The sequence below is a fragment of the Oncorhynchus clarkii genome, chromosome 5 (genome assembly GCF_045791955.1).
Source record: "Oncorhynchus clarkii lewisi isolate Uvic-CL-2024 chromosome 5, UVic_Ocla_1.0, whole genome shotgun sequence".
In the NCBI taxonomy this organism is placed as follows: Eukaryota; Metazoa; Chordata; class Actinopteri; order Salmoniformes; family Salmonidae; genus Oncorhynchus; species Oncorhynchus clarkii.
Genome location: NC_092151.1, coordinates 76,852,803 through 76,869,682, shown reverse-complemented (window position 1 = coordinate 76,869,682; position 16,880 = coordinate 76,852,803). Strand labels below are relative to the sequence as shown.

General features: G+C 43.0%; 1 protein-coding gene across 4 annotated transcripts in view; it reads right to left on the bottom strand.

Annotated features, from left to right (window-relative positions):
- Positions 1-16,880, bottom strand: part of LOC139409403 (pre-B-cell leukemia transcription factor 1-like) — a 107,921-nt gene that overhangs the window by 13,601 nt on the left and 77,440 nt on the right. For 2 of the 4 annotated variants that reach the window (XM_071154514.1, XM_071154516.1), the window contains exons 3-4: positions 2,838-3,085; positions 1,803-1,865 (exon numbers count right to left, since the gene is read on the bottom strand). In XM_071154514.1, the coding sequence (XP_071010615.1) occupies positions 1,803-1,865; positions 2,838-3,085 (311 nt within the window). The remainder of the gene's footprint in view (positions 1-1,802; positions 1,866-2,837; positions 3,086-16,880) is intronic. The other 2 variants (XM_071154515.1, XM_071154517.1) reach the window with 1 other exon arrangement.

Sequence of the window (16,880 nt, the reverse complement as noted above, 5' to 3'; positions counted from 1 at the left end):
TCAAGTTGGTTGTTGATACTTGCTAGATAACCATTTGCAGGTCTTGCCATATATTTTCAAGCAGATTTAAGTAAAAACTGTAATTCACTGTCTTCTTGGTAAGCAACTCCAGTGTAGATTTGGCCTTGTGTTTTAGGTAATTGTCCTGCTGAAAGGTGAATTAATCTCCCAGTGTCTGGTGGAAAGCCGACTGAACCACATTTCCTCTAGGATTTTCCCTGTGCTTAGTGCCATTCTGTTTCTTTTTATCCTGAAAACTCCCCAGTCCTCAACTATTACAAGCATACCCATAATATGATGCAGCCACCACTACTGTATGCTGGTACTCAGTAATGTGTTGTATTGGATTTGCCCCAAACATTACATGTATTCAGGACAAAAAGTAAATTTCTTTGAGACATTTTTTTGCAGTTTTACTTTAGTGCCTTGTTGCAAACAGGATGCATGTTTTGGAATATTTGTAATCTGTACAGGCTTCCTTATTTTCACTCTTTCAATTAGGTTAGTATTGTGGAGTAACTACAATTTTGTTGATCCATCCTCAGTTTTTTCCTATCACAGCCATTAAACTCTGTAACTGTTTTAAAGTCACCATTGGTCTCATGGTGAAATCCCTGAGCAGTTTCCTTCCTCTCCGGCAACTGAGTTGTGTATTGATACACCATCCATTGATACACCATCCAGTGTAATTAATAACTTCACCATGCTCAAAGGAATATTCAATGACTGCTTTTTTTTACCCATCTACCAATAGGTGCCCTTCTTTGAGAAGCAATGGAAAACCTCCCTGGTATTTGTAGTTGAGTCTGTGTTTGAAATTCACTGCTCGATTAAAGGACTGTACAGATAATTGTATGTGTGGAGTAGAGAGATGTGGTAGTCATTCAAAAATCACGTTAAACACTATTACTGCGCACATGAGTCGATGCAACTTATTATGTGAAATTGTATTCCTTAACTTACTTAGGCTTGCCATAATAAAGGGGTTGAATACTTATTGACTCAAGACATTTCAGCCTTTCATTTTTTTGTAAAAATTTCAAAAAACATAAATCCACTTTGACATTATGGGGTATTGTGTGTAGGCCAGGCTGTAGGCCAGGCTGTAACACAACAAAATGTGGAAAAAGTCAAGGGGTGTGAATACTTTCACGATAACAACATTGGTTAACACACACGCAGACCTAGCACAGAAACGTATATCCTAGTTCATGTGTACAGTATGTGGGCCTTATCTGAAACAAAATGCATGCAAACATGGTTGAGGTAGTACAATGTTCTGCTTGGGATTCTGTCCCCTGACGGCCTGTTGCATTGCATAAATTACAAATAAACTTATTGGGGGGAAAAATTGAAAATAAATAAATAAGTAAAACCCTGGTAAATCTGTTAGCAAAGCTACTAATAAATTGTGGTAATAAATCCTGAGTGAGTTATAGTATTTTTTTTTCCCTAAGCAACACTACTGCTTTACGAGACTGGGTTGCCATCCAGTTCTAATCCTGACCCTGACAGTGGGAGTCTGTTCGCTATCGCTGAGATTGCAAGGGGAGGGAAGTGTGGTATAAAGTTCTGGTTTTGAAAGCTCTGGGTTGTAAATAAAATCACAGGAGCCAAGTTCACATTGGATTCTGAATAGATTCAGTTACTACTAATCCAGCATTATGAATAAAATTAGTCTATTTGGTAAGCAACCTAACCAAAGTAAAGAATAATCATGTTAAATTAATGATATTATGACTATAAAATATAGTATATCTCTTTAGTGTATGGGAGGGCAGTGGTCTGCAGTGGAGGAGTACCTTGTTTCCGTTGCCATGACTCCCTGTGTAACTCTCCCCCCTCCATCCGCCATGGGATACCATCTTAAATACAGTATATTACATATATATTACATATGGTATATTATTATATAGTACATTGTCAGCATGTGATGGTGGCATAGTCACAGGACTGTTTCCCACACTACTCCCGACTGCTACAGCCCTGCCTATTGTATGTGGCTCCAGGGTGAAGTTTCCCCTAGGTACAGATCTAGGATCCGCTTCCCTTCCCCCAATTCTAACCTTAACGAATAGTGGGGAAAATGTCAAATTGACTCAAGATCAGCGTCTAGAGGGAACTTCACCCTACTCCACTGTATGTATGTTTCAGGATGGCAACCCTGTCTATAGAGTAGACTAACATCACAACACTCTGGCTTTGCTTTTTTATATGAATGAAAATGTAAGCAGTGTCTGGGACTATACGGAAAATACATCTGCATTTCATCAAACAGGGCATGCATTCATTCCAGCCCGTCAGGGCCTTCATGTTTGACTGTGTGCATGTTGGTTTGGAAAGTAGAAATAACACTATGCAGTAAAATCCACTCTGATTTATTGGCATGGTACATAATGACATGGAGGAGAAGAGAAGGAAACTGCACATTACATGGGGATTCAATGGGGATGAGAGAAAATCTGTCAAATATATCTTTAGATGGATGCCATAAATGTAGAAAGTCTCCTAATTTGTTATGTAAATATCATAAATGAAGTTGCTTTTCTATTGTTTCTGACTAGTGAGGTGTCATCAACATGAATGGACACGAGTCAGTGGGTTACAACCCTGTGTTGCAGTGGGGTTAGCAGGGCTTGGATGGATTTAAAAGGATCATTAGCCTGACGTAGTAATGTGGATGGCAGGTAGTCATAGGTTAATAAATAATCACTGTGATGGGAATGATGATGGAGAAGCTGGTGTGTTCGGGTTACAGGGTTAGAGTATGTGATTATGGTAAAAGGCACCAAAGACAGTAGTTCTCTGAGGGGTGAGTGTATCCTGTCCACTCTCACCTGCTCGTATTTCTCCAGCTCTGTGTGGTAGATCTGTCTGATCTGAGAGAGCTTGGCTCTGTAGTCCGAGTGTTCCGCTGAGTTATCCGCTCCTGCCCCGCCTCCTGAGGCTGCAGCTGCAGCCGCAGCCGCTGCAGAACCACCCCCCTTCTCCGGTCCAGACACGCCCTCCGCCAGCAACATGTTGTCCAATCGCATGAGCTGGGCATCTGGAGGCTCCTCCTCCTGGGCGCCACGGATACTCAGCACTACAAACGACAGGAAGGGGTCAGAGGTTAGAGGTCAGTCATGCAGGTCACCAATCACAGCAGCGTAACACCGTAACAAGCTGTCGGCTGTAGGCAGCGCTCCATGCCCTGTCTGATTCCACACCTGTCACACACACACACCATGCCTAACACGCCTAACACACCTAACACACACCACGCCTAACACATCCTCCTCCTCTGGCCTGAAGAGCAACGGTGCAGCAGAATTGTTTTCTTTTCACCACAGTAACACCTGGTGGTGCATCCATGTGGACTGTAAAAGCCAGCAGTATGTGTGGCAACGAGTAAAGAGCAGGCTCCGACTGAGACTACTGAAGTACAGTGTGTAGTGTAGCTTGCAGTAGAGGTACGTAGTGTAGCTAAAGTGTAGCTGGCAGTAGGACCTCGCTGTCTGGACGCTGTTCATCCAGTTGATAAATCACCTGCCTCTTTATGGCTCATCTCTCTGCCAGAACAAAGGCTACATAGCTAAAGACTCTGGCAAGACTGCACATAATAAAACTCAATTTATATCATTTCATTAACTTAAAATGCAACTTCAATAATAAATACCAGAGCAGGGGCCAACACTGTTTGATATTCAATAAAGTATGTAATAAAACTATTTGTGATATTGGAGGAATAAATAAACCAATACTATAATTGGGGGTTATCCTCTGAGAATGAATGAGGCATCTTCTCTGAGGACTCAGATAGCATCCCAAATGGCACCCCATTCACTTTATAGTGCACTACTTTTGGTTAGGACCCATAAGGTTCTAGGGCACCGGAGGCTGCTGAGGGGAAGACGGCTCATACTAATGGTGAATGGAATGGTATCAAACACATGGAAACCACATGTTTGATGTGTTTGATAACATTTAATGTATTCTGTTCCAGCCATCACTACGAGAACGTCCCTCCAATTAAGGTACCACCAGCCGCCTGTGGAATAGGGTGCCATGTGGGACACACACTCTGTGTCGGTGACATCATTGGTATCGTAGACACCATGTGTCAGTATTGGGACACAATGAACTGTGGGTAATGGTGGTTTTGTACTTGATTTCAAGTTCAGTCTGTAAATGTATCGTTGCAAACACACACTAATTGATGCTCTTACAGTGGTGGTAGGTTCCTATTCTTACAATACCGTAACAGTGATGTTGTGTAAGGATCTGGGCAACAGCTGAAGCCTGTCATTGAGCGATAGTGGACAGTGTGAGGTCAGAAACAGAGCACTGGACTTGGCAGTGTGTGTGAAGTAGCAGAGCCAAGGTATATTCATGCTGTTCCCTTTCCTTCCTCTAGAGGTCTCCCTTGCTGTTCTTTAGGGTAGACATGACCAACCTTCCATGTTCACAAATGACACAGATGCTACGTCCTCCTACTATTCGAGAGCCATGAGTCTATCCATTCCATTTACAAACACCTACACTCACTGTCCATGAATTCAAATGGTTAACAGGGAAGACAAGTGCATCAAAAGCAGCAAACACAATGTCATTACTTCCAAGGCTACAGCCACTTATGCAGTGTGTGTATATGACTTACTGACTTTAAGGCCAATGTGTGTCGATTGCCTTTTAAAATGTAACACTTCTTACATGTCTCATTGTCTCTGAATGAAAGGGGACAGGCAGGGAACACTTCATTAATCCAGAGACAATGGGAGTAGCCTGGTGCATTAACTCCAGACTAGACCGCTGCCCAGCCCTGGGATGGGCTGGCTAGCTGACTGGCTGGCAGGGCTGTGTGGGGTGTCAGCGGGATGAGAAAGAGGCCGGCTGTACAGCCAAAGGGAGGGTACCCCCACCGCTGTCCCCTACACCCCCCCCCCCCCCTCCACCCACTCCCTTTAACTAGACTGGAAATGCAAATGCTGTGATAGTTGATGAGTGGGAGAGAGAAGAAGAGGTCATGGGTTCAGGCCGTGGGCCCAGCGGGAGGTAGATTGAGTTGCGTTGCCTAGTAGATTGAGTATATGGGGGGAGCATTGGTCTAGGGACTGGGGGGGAGGGGGAACGGGAATGGGAAACCTCTGGTTGTGTGAATCTGGAATGGGAAACCCCTGGTTGTGTGCATCTGGAATGGGAAACCCCTGGTTGTGTGCATCTGGAATGGGAAACCCCTGGTTGTGTGCATCTGGAATGGGAAACCCCTGGTTGTGTGAATCTGGAATGGGAAACCCCTGGTTGTCTTCATCTGGAATGGCACCATATTGCCCTGGTCAAAAGGAGTGCACTATACAGGGAATAGCATACCATTTCAGTCTGGTGCATTTCTAAACCCAAATGATGTGATCCAGAACTCTAATAGGCATGTCCATACTAGTTCATATATACAGTGAGGGAAAAAAGTATTGAATCAACTGCTGATTTTGTACGTTTGCCCACTGACAAAGAAATGATCAGTCTATAATTGTAATGGTAGGTTTATTTGAACAGTGAGAGACAGAAAAACAAAACAAAAATCCAGAAAAATGCATGTAAAAAATGTTATAAATTGATTTGCATTTTAATGAGGGAAATAAGTATTTGACCCCTCTGCAAAACATGATTTACAACTTGGTGGCAAAACCCTTATTGGCAATCACAGAGGTCAGATGTTTCTTGTAGTTTGCTACCAGGTTTGCACACATCTCAGGAGGGATTTTGTCCCACTCCTCTTTGCAGATCTTCTCCAAGTCATTAAGGTTTCGAGGCTGACGTTTGGCAACTCAAATCTTCAGCTCCCTCCACAGATGTTTTTATGGGATTAAGGTCTGGAGACTGGCTAGGCCACTCCAGGACCTTAATGTGTTTCTTCTTGAGCCACTCCTTTGTTGCCTTGGCCGTGTGTTTTGGGTCATTGTCATGCTGGAATACCCATCCACGACCCATTTTCAATGCCCTGGCTGAGAGAAGGAGGTTCTCAACCAAGATTTGACAGTACATGGCCCCGTCCATCGTTCCTTTGATGCGGTGAAGTTGTCCTGTCCCCTTAGCAGAAAAACAATGCCAAAGCATAATGTTTCCACCTCCATGTTTGACGGTGGGGATGGTGTTCTTGGGGTCATAGGCAGCATTCCTCCTCCTCCAAACACTGTGAGTTGAATTGATGCCAAAGAGCTCCATTTTGGTCTCATCTGACCACAACATATTCACCCAGTTGTGCTCTGAATCATTCAGATGTTCATTGGCAAACGTCAGACGGGCATGTATATGTGCTTTCTTGAGCAGGGGGACCTTGCGGGCGCTGCAGGATTTCAGTCCTTCACGGTGTAGTGTGTTACCAATTATTTTCTTGGTGACTATGGTCCCAGCTGCCTTGAGATCATTGTCAAGATCCTCCCGTGTAGTTCTGGGCTGATTCCTCATTGCAACTCCACGAGGTGAAATCTTGCATGGAGCCCCAGGCCGAGGGAGATTGACAGTTCTTTTGTGCTTCTTCCATTTGCGAATAATCGCACCAACTGTTGTCACCTTCTCACCAAGCTGCTTGGCGATGGTCTTGTAGCCCATTCCAGCCTTGTGCAGGTCTACAATATTGTCCCTGACATCCTTGGAGAGCTCTTTGGTCTTGGCCATGGTGGAGAGTTTGGAATCTGATTGATTGATTGCTTCTGTGAACTGGTGTCTTTAATACAGGTAACAAACTGAGATTGGGAGCACTCCCTTTAAGAGTGTGCTCCTAATCTCAGCTCGTTACCTGTATAAAAGACACCTTGGAGCCAGAAATCTTTCTGATTGAGAAGGGGTCAAATACTTATTTCGCTCATTAAAATGCAAATCAATTTGTAACATTTTTGACATGCATTTATCTGGATTTTTGTTGTTGTTATTCTGTCTCTCACTGTTCAAATAAACCTACCATTAAAATTATAAACGGATCACTTCTTTGTCATTGTGCAAACGTACAAAATCAGCCGGGGATCAAATACTTTTTTCCCTCACTGTATGTAGAATCCCTGCTCCCCTACCACAATACCTGCTCCCCTACCACAGCACCTGCTCCCCTACCACAGTACCTGCTCCCCTACCACAGTACCTGCTCCCCTACCACAAGACCTGCTCCCCTACCACAGTACCTGCTCCCCTACCACAAGACCTGCTCCCCTACCACAAGACCTGCTCCCCTACCACAAGACCTGCTCCCCTACCACAGTACCTGCTCCCCTACCACAAGACCTGCTCCCCTACCACAGGTCCTACTCCCCTACCACAGGTCCTACTCCCCTACAACAAGACCTGCTCCCCTAACACAGGTCATACTCCCCTACCACAGGTCCTACTCCCCTACCACAGGTCCTACTCCCCTACCACAGGTCCTACTCCCCTACCACAAGACCTGCTCCCCTACCACAGGTCCTACTCCCCTACCACAGGTCCAACTCCCCTACCACAGGTCTTACTCCCCTACCACAGGACCTGCTCCTCTACCACAGGACCTGCCCCTCTACCATAATACATGCTCCCCTACCACAGGACCTGCCCCTCTACCATAAGACATGCTCCCCTACCACAGGACCTGCCCCTCTACCATAAGACATGCTCCCCTACCACAGGTCCTGCCCCTCTACCATAAGACATGCTCCCCTAACACAGGTCCTGCCCCTCTACCATAAGACATGCTCCCCTACCACAGGTCCTGCCCCTCTACCATAAGACATGCTCCCCTACCACAGGTCCTGCCCCTCTACCATAAGACATGCTCCCCTACCACAGGTCCTGCCCCTCTACCATAAGACATGCTCCCCTACCACAGGTCCTGCCCCTCTACCATAAGACATGCTCCCCTACCACAGGTCCTGCCCCTCTACCATAAGACATGCTCCCCTACCACAGGTCCTGCCCCTCTACCATAAGACATGCTCCCCTACCACAGGACCTGCCCCTCTACCATAAGACATGCTCCCCTACCACAGGTCCTGCCCCTCTACCATAAGACATGCTCCCCTACCACAGGTCCTGCCCCTCTACCATAAGACATGCTCCCCTACCACAGGTCCTGCCCCTCTACCATAAGACATGCTCCCCTACCACAGGTCCTGCCCCTCTACCATAAGACAACACATTTCCTGTGGTTACCACCACCTCATAAATACTGAATCGGTAAAGTGAGTGTGAAACAGGATTGAAAGACTGTAAAATATTATAACCCGGTGAAAAATGTGTAGTACCATATCGTCACCTATAATTGTTCATAGGATCATATCACAGGAATACATTTGTGGAATAGTGGGAAAGATTTAGAGAACAGATAGATACGTTACTACTTACTATGTGCAAGGTAAAGTACATTTTGGAATATGAGTAAACCCGGATGACTAAACCAAGTATTTTGTTTACTGCAAGTTCACATGATCTTTCCTGTCCCTTGGTTAAAGGACAGGGATAAAGAGTTCACACTAAATCACACATTTAACAGCATTTTGGGACTCAAAGAGCACACAAAAGCTAGGGAGTATCCTCTTTTCCATTTTGGGACTCAAAGAGCACACAAAAGCTAGGGAGTATCCTCTTTTCCATTTTGGGACTCAAAGAGCACACAAAAGCTAGGGAGTATCCTCTTTTCCATTTTGGGACTCAAAGAGCACACAAAAGCTAGGGAGTATCCTCTTTTCCATTTTGGGACTCAAAGAGCACACAAAAGCTAGGGAGTATCCTCTTTTCCATTTTGGGACTCAAAGAGCACACAAAAGCTAGGGAGTATCCTCTTTTCCATTTTGGGACTCAAAGAGCACACAAAAGCTAGGGAGTATCCTCTTTTCCATTTTGGGACTCAAAGAGCACACAAAAGCTAGGGAGTATCCTCTTTTCCATTTTGGGACTCAAAGAGCACACAAAAGCTAGGGAGTATCCTCTTTTCCATTTTGGGACTCAAAGAGCACACAAAAGCTAGGGAGTATCCTCTTTTCCATTTTGGGACTCAAAGAGCACACAAAAGCTAGGGAGTATCCTCTTTTCCATTTTGGGACTCAAAGAGCACACAAAAGCTAGGGAGTTTCCTCTTTTCCATTTTGGGACTCAAAGAGCACACAAAAGCTAGGGAGTATCCTCTTTTCCATTTTGGGACTCAAAGAGCACACAAAAGCTAGGGAGTATCCTCTTTTCCATTTTGGGACTCAAAGAGCACACAAAAGCTAGGGAGTATCCTCTTTTCCATTTTGGGACTCAAAGAGCACACAAAAGCTAGGGAGTATCCTCTTTTCCATTTTGGGACTCAAAGAGCACACAAAAGCTAGGGAGTATCCTCTTTTCCATTTTGGGACTCAAAGAGCACACAAAAGCTAGGGAGTATCCTCTTTTCCATTTTGGGACTCAAAGAGCACACAAAAGCTAGGGAGTATCCTCTTTTCCATTTTGGGACTCAAAGAGCACACAAAAGCTAGGGAGTATCCTCTTTTCCATTTTGGGACTCAAAGAGCACACAAAAGCTAGGGAGTTTCCTCTTTTCCATTTTGGGACTCAAAGAGCACACAAAAGCTAGGGAGTATCCTCTTTTCCTTGCCACTTCTCAGATGTTTGCAGCTGAAAACTAAAGCTCACCGATTTCTTCCCAAAGTCATAAAATGTCTAGACTGTCAACTGAAAATGGAACATAAAGAGTGTGTCCCAAATGGCACCCTATTTACTTTATACTGCACTACTTTTGACCAGAACAAGTAGTGTACTATATAGGGAATAGGGGGCCATTTGGGACATACACCAAGAATTCCCTCCTGCGTTCGCGCAATGTTTAGATTCTCATCTGCCAAGTCTCGAGCTTAACATTCACAGTGTTTATTTTACTTGGCCTGAAGTACCTCCCCCATCAGTCTTGTAAGATAGCAACCGTTTCACTGCAGGTCAGAGCTTCTAAGATCTTGCTTGTAGAAAAAAAGAGAGGGGAAATACTTTATTCACATTTATAGAATGAACTAAGAGAAACGGTCAGCAACAAAACGCACCAGAAAAATGTAAGATGCAGTTGATACTGTAGTAGAATGTATTTATTTGTGGAGGGTTATAAGCTAGGGAGGCATGAATAATAATATTTTTGTATGAATAAATACAAAATGTGAAATGTAGTTAGCATAATCTGAACATTCCTTTAGCTACAAAGACATAATTGTTTTTTGAGCGATACAATAGCTACAAGAAACTGTCACTGTTCCACCCCTTAATTCCCCCTTAATATCTGTCTCCTGGTTTCACCTTGGAGTTATTTTGCCATTTGGTTAACACAGCCAGGATCCCCAGAGGAGCATTATCAGGCAGTATGATAGACAGAACCAAAGGACTTGCTGCAGTGTGTGTCTGCCTCAAAGGATATTGGAATATATTTAGGTATGTGTAATATAATTTACAATATTATAGTTATTTGGGTATTTGGTTTCCATAGACAGGAAGCCCATAGGAGCAGCAGGCAGAACCAGGGAGCTGGGACCTGCCTTGTGTCTGGCTGCATCTGTCTGGTCTGAAGAGGATGCTGCCCTGATGGAGGCAAATTGTGATTTATTTATTCCGCCCTGAACCTAAAGCACATAATTAAAACTAGGGAATGGATTATCTTAAACAAATAAAATGAATAAAGAAAAGAAAGAAGGGAGGGGGAACAACATGCTTCTGTAAAACCGTCTTTGCTGTGGGTTGTAATTACACGAGTCAATGAGAGCCACTTTATTGGCTAATGGCAGGCTAATTGATTCACCCTAATGTTTCCCAGCCATGGGTCTGTTCTGCTGCTTCAGACCTGGGTTAAAATACTATTTGAAATAATTTAGCTGGGCTTGATTGAGCTTGTGAGGCGCAATAGACCAACACAAAACTGCTAACTCCCGGCAGGCTAAAGCAAACTCTACAAGTATTTGAAAGATTTCAAATAACATTTGAACCCGGGTCTGCTCTGCTCTGCTCTCCTCTCCCTGTCCAATAGTGCTGCTGAACTTACTTAGCCACCATTGAGGGTTCTCAGAGGGATAAACAATTAGCCCCCCCTCCTATCCACCCCCCCTCCTCCTTCTATCTCCCGGCCTCCTCCTTCTTTGTGTGTGTGCATGTGTGTGTGTGTGTGTGTGTGTGTGTGTGTGTGTGTGTGTGTGTGTGTGTGTGTGTGTGTGTGTGTGTGTGTGTGTGTGTGTGTGTGTCTCTGACATGCAATTCCCACTAAGCCAGCCTTTATGCCTGCACAGTATAATATTGTAATATTCTGTCTGTCTGTCTGTCTGTCTGTCTGTCTGTCTGTCTGTCTGTCTGTCTGTCTGTCTATCTATCTATCTATCTATCTATTGATCGCACTCTTTCTCAATGTCCATTCAATTCAATTCAAGGGGCTTTATTGGCATGGGAAACATATGTTAACATTGTCACAGCAAGTGAGGTAGATAATATACAAAAGTGAAATAAACAATAAAAATGAACAGAAAACATTACACTCACAGAAGTTCCACAATAATAAAGACATTACAAATGTCATATTATGTATATATACAGTGTCCAGGCAGGTGTTTGTCCCCCTGTATGCTGAGGGTGTCAGGTTCTTGTCCGGTTCTGGTATTTAGGTCGCCATAGACAAGTACATGTCCCTGAGCCTGGAAATTATTGATTTCCCCCTCCAGGATGGAGAAGATGTCTTCATTAAAGTATGGGGATTCTAGTGGGGGGATATAGATAGCACACAGGAGGACATTTTTCTATGTTACAGTTTTTCTCAGTCGCTTTGGTGCATTTCTTAGATAAAAAGTGCAATTCTTGATACTACTTGTACAAATTCCAAATCATCTAGTCACTTGTGCACATCATTAAAGCAATTTCTTATTCCTTTGAACAAATTGCAATTGATAATGTACAAGTGTCAGCTTTTTTCCACATTATCAATTGCTCATGTCATGTTGATCAAAATATAGTAGATGGTTCTCTGTTGAATAGTCTTACCCCTCAAAACATCTAGGCATTGGTTCCTTGCTTAAGCCATTACATGCAAAATTGTTGAACTATTTGTCATAAACTGTCAAGCATAGTTTTACACATTTCTATTAGACCTTTTGTACAAAAACGTGAATTGATGAATCGTGCAGGTGAAATTGACCCTCACTCATGAAGGAATGTAAAGTGTTAGTTCAACCAACAATCAACCAGTTGTCTAAATTGCTCAAAGGTGCATCTCATGAAGAATCAATTGGCAAGCATATATAGACAGACCACAACACAGAGTTGCAATTTTCCACTAATGGATGGACCAGGAAACGAACAGGGTCAACAGCCAAGAGGAGGAAGAAGAGGAGCAAGGATGCGTGGTGGAAGGCAAAACAGAGGAAGAGGCAGAAGAGGACATAGGCGCATATCTGATGACATAAGGGCCACTATTGTAGACCATGTTGTCAATCGTGGCCTTACAATGGCTGAGGCGGGTCGAAGGGTGCAGCCGAATATTGGGAGATCAACCGTGTCCTCAATAGTTCAAACGTTTCGAAGAGAGAACAGGTATGTCCACCAATGTACAGTGCACTGTTACTGTATATAAGCAGTATACTGTATACTTCCTACAATGCTTCATATTACTGTAGTCCACTTGTATTTCACAGCATACAGAAATATACTCTATACAGATACATACTGCACCTTACATGCACCCACCTGTATGTTTTACAGTAAAATGTGTGTTCGCATAGTTTTTGTCTATGTGAAAGTTTGCGATGCATCACTGCATTTTTCCCCACATAGGACTGCAAGATTACCGCAAACCGGTGGATGAGGACACCTTTTCACACCTCAACAGGAGGAGGCTATTTGCACCATCGTCCGAGCAAACAATGCCATGAGACTCAGGGAAATACAAAGGACCATTATAGAAGACAACGATGTCTTTGAAAACATCCATACGGTTAGCATCTCAACCATCGACAGGGTGCTGCATAGAAACCAGATGAGTATGAAACAGCTGTACCGTGTACCATTCCAAAGGAATGAGGACAGAGTTAAGGAGCTACGGTACCAGTATGTACAGGTAAAACATATATCTATGTAACTACTTTACAGCAACATTTTATAGTGATACATAGTACAGTAAGCATAAACTGCACACATTTCCATTGCTGTGGAAGGAACATGCAATATATGTACATTTTATGTCACTCTTCCTTACCAAAACAAATTCAACTGTGTGTTCTGGGATATAGCGTATAATGGAGTTGGAATCAAGTTAACCCTCTCACAACTTTGTATACGTGGATGAGGCTGGCTTCAACCTGACCAAATGCAGAAGGCGGGGTTGGAATATCATCGGTCACAGAGCTACTGTGGATTTGCCAGGCCAACGGGGAGGAAATATCACCATGTGTGCTGCTATTTCGGAGCATGGTGTCCTAACCCATATCCCCCTTATAGGGACATACAACACCCAGCATCTACTCAACTTTTTAGAGACTCTTTACAGGGCTCTCATCCCTGATGATGAGAGGGGTCTGTTTAGAGGGGATTTGCCAAAGTATGTGGTCATTTGTGATAATGTAAGTTTCCATCGATTAAACATCATAAGGCAATGGTTTGTGACCCACCCGAGGATGCTCATAGAATTCCTCCCACCTTATTCACCATTCCTTAACCCAATTGAGGAGTTATTTTCAGCATGGAGGTGGAAGGTGTACGATCGTCAGCCACACACACAGATGACCCTGCTGGCTGCAATGGATGCAGCATGTGAGGACATCACAGTAGACGCCTGCAGAGGATGGATAAGGCATTCCAAAAGATTCTTTCCACGTTGCATTGGAAGGGAAAATATCCGGTGTGATGTGGATGAGAATATGTGGGCCGACAGACAGGAACATCTGGATGTGTAGAGACAGCACAACAGTGCTGCGGGCAAAGTTGTGCCTTAGGGGTGGTTTCCTGTGTTTCTTTCTAATTTCATTTTTTTTCCCTTTGTGCCCCTTGGGTTGTCCAGTCTTTTTCAATCAATAACCCACATACAGTAATATGTAAATAGTACTGTTGAAATTGATATATGCCATAGAAGTGCAGCCTTGTGCATTTTCAATACAGTAACTGTCATCCAAACTGTAGCCTAAGTTTACATCAGGTAATACTGTCAAAGTACACAGTTACAGTGACAACATGCCTAAACATTTTGACGACCTTGTTCGTGAACAATGACTCAATGACTTATCATTCTGATGACACTGACATGATCATTGGCATGAATATTTACTTTTGAGAGATGTACTAAGGATTTTTAGTGACTGACTAGCTTTAGAAACATATCTATTGTATATTGCAGTTTGTACAAATTGTTCTGAGAAATTCACTTAATATTTTGCACATGTTAGGGATGATGTGAAAAATGCACCAAAGCGACTGAGAAAAACTGTAAGATCATTTCCTTTTGAATTTCTAGCCAAATGTGAAATGTTCTTGTTTTGATTCAATGAATGGAGTGAGTTACAGTTGAAGTCGGAAGTTGACATACACTTAGGTTGGAGTCATTAAAACTAGTTTTTCAACCACTCCACAAATTGCTTGTTACAGTAACAAACTATAGTTTTGGCAAATTGGTTAGGACATCTACTTGTGCATGACACAAGTAATTTATCCAACAATTGTTTACAAACAGATTATTTCACTTATAATTCACTGTATCACAATTCTAGTGGGTCAGAAGTTTACATACACTAAGTTGACTGTGCCTTTAAACAGCTTGGAAAATTCTAAATTGGCTTTAGAATTGGCTTTAGAAGCTTCTGACAGGCTAATTGACATCATTTGAGTAAATAGGAGGTGTACCTGTGGATGTATTTCAAGGCCTACCTTCAAACTCAGAAAAATGATTGTATACCTCCACAAGTCTGGTTCATCCTTGGGAGCAATTTCCAAATGCCTGAAGGTACCACGTTCATCTGTACAAACAATAGTACGCAAGTATAAATGATATCCACAGTAAAACAAGTCCTATATCGACATAACCTGAAAGGCCGCTCAGCAAGGAAGAAGCCACTGCTCCAAAACTGCCATAAAAAAGCCAGACTACGGTTTTCATCTGCACATGGGGATGAAAATCGTACTTTTTGGAGAAATATACTCTGGTCTGATGAAACAAAATTAGAACTGTTTGGCAACAATGACCATAGTAGTTAGTTTTAGAGGAAAAAGGGGGAGGCTTGCAAGCCGAAGAACACCATCCCAACCGTGAAGCACAGGGGTGACAGCATCATGTTGTGGGGGTTCTTTGCTGCAGGAGATACTGGTGCACTTCACAACATAGATGGCATCATGAGGATGGAAAATTATGTGGATATATTGAAGCAACATCTCAAGGCATCAGTCAGGACGTTAAAGCTTGGTCGCAAATGGGTCTTCCAAATGAACAATGACCCCAAGCATACTTCCAAAGTTGTGTGCAAAATGGCTTATTGGACAACAAAGTCAAGGTATTGGAGTTGCCATCACAAAGCCCTGACCTTAATCCTATAGACATTTTGTGGGCAGAGCTGAAAAAGCGTGTGCAAGCAAGAAGGCCTACAAACCTTACTCAGTTACACCAGCTCTGTCAGGAGGAATGGGCCAAAATTCCCCCAACTTATTGTGGGAAGCTTGTGGAAGGTTTGACCCAAGTTAATCAATTTAAAGGCAATGCTACCAAATACTAATTGAGTGTATGTAAACTTCTGGCCCACTGGGAATGTGATGAAATAAATAAAAGCTGAAATAAATCATTCTCTCTACTATTATTCTGACATTTCACATTTTAAAATAAAGTGTTGATCCTAACTGACCTAAGACAGGGAATTTTTACTAGGATTAAATGTCAGGAATTGTGAAAAACTGAGTTTAAATGTATTTGGCTAAGGTGTATGTAAACGTCTGACCTCAACTGTAGGTCTGCTCTATACAAAATTAGCATAGCCCCCGAGTCCCTTCCTTGTTTCACACCTGGTAATTTGGTGGATGGGACTACCAGCTCTCTGTAACCTAAAGGGCAACCAGATCTCTCTCTCTCTCTCTCTCTCTCTCTCTCTCTCTCTTTCTCTCTCTCTCTCTCTCTCTCTCTCTCTCTCTCTCTCTCTCTCTCTCTCTCTCTCTCTGTCTCTCTCTCTCTCTCTGTCTCTCTGTCTCTCTCAATTCAATTCAATGCAAGGGGCTTTATTGGCATGGGAAACATGTGTTTACATTGCCAAAGCAAGTGAGGTAGATAATATACAAAAGTGAAATAAACAATACAAATTATCAGTAAACATTACACATACAGAAGTTTCAAAACAAAGACATTACAAATGTCATATTACGTATATATACAGTGTTGCAACGATGTACAAATGGTTAAGGGTACACAAGGGAAAATAAATAAGCATAAATATGGGTTGTATTTACAATGGTGTTTGTTCTTCACTGGTTGCCATTTTCTTGTGGCAACAGGTCACAAATTTTGCTGTTGTGATGGCACACTGTGGAATTTCACCCAGTAGATATGGGAGTTTATCAAAATTGGGTTTGTTTTCAAATTCTTTGTGGATCTGTGTATTCTGAGGGAAATATGTGTCTCTAATATGGTTATACATTGGACAGGAGGTTAGGAAGTGCAGCTCAGTTTCCACCTCATTTTGTGGGCAGTGTGCACATAGCCTGTATTCTCTTGAGAGCCATGTCTGCCTACGGCGGCCTTTCTCAATAGCAAGGCTATGCTCACTGAGTCTGTACATAGTCAAAGCTTTCCTTAAGTTTGGGTCAGTCTATCTATCTCTCTATCTATTTTTGGAGAGATAGAGGAAAAGGAAAAGTGTCAGTGAAAACAGTCAGAGAGCAGTGTTCAGGTCTACAATGTTCAGGTCTACAATGTT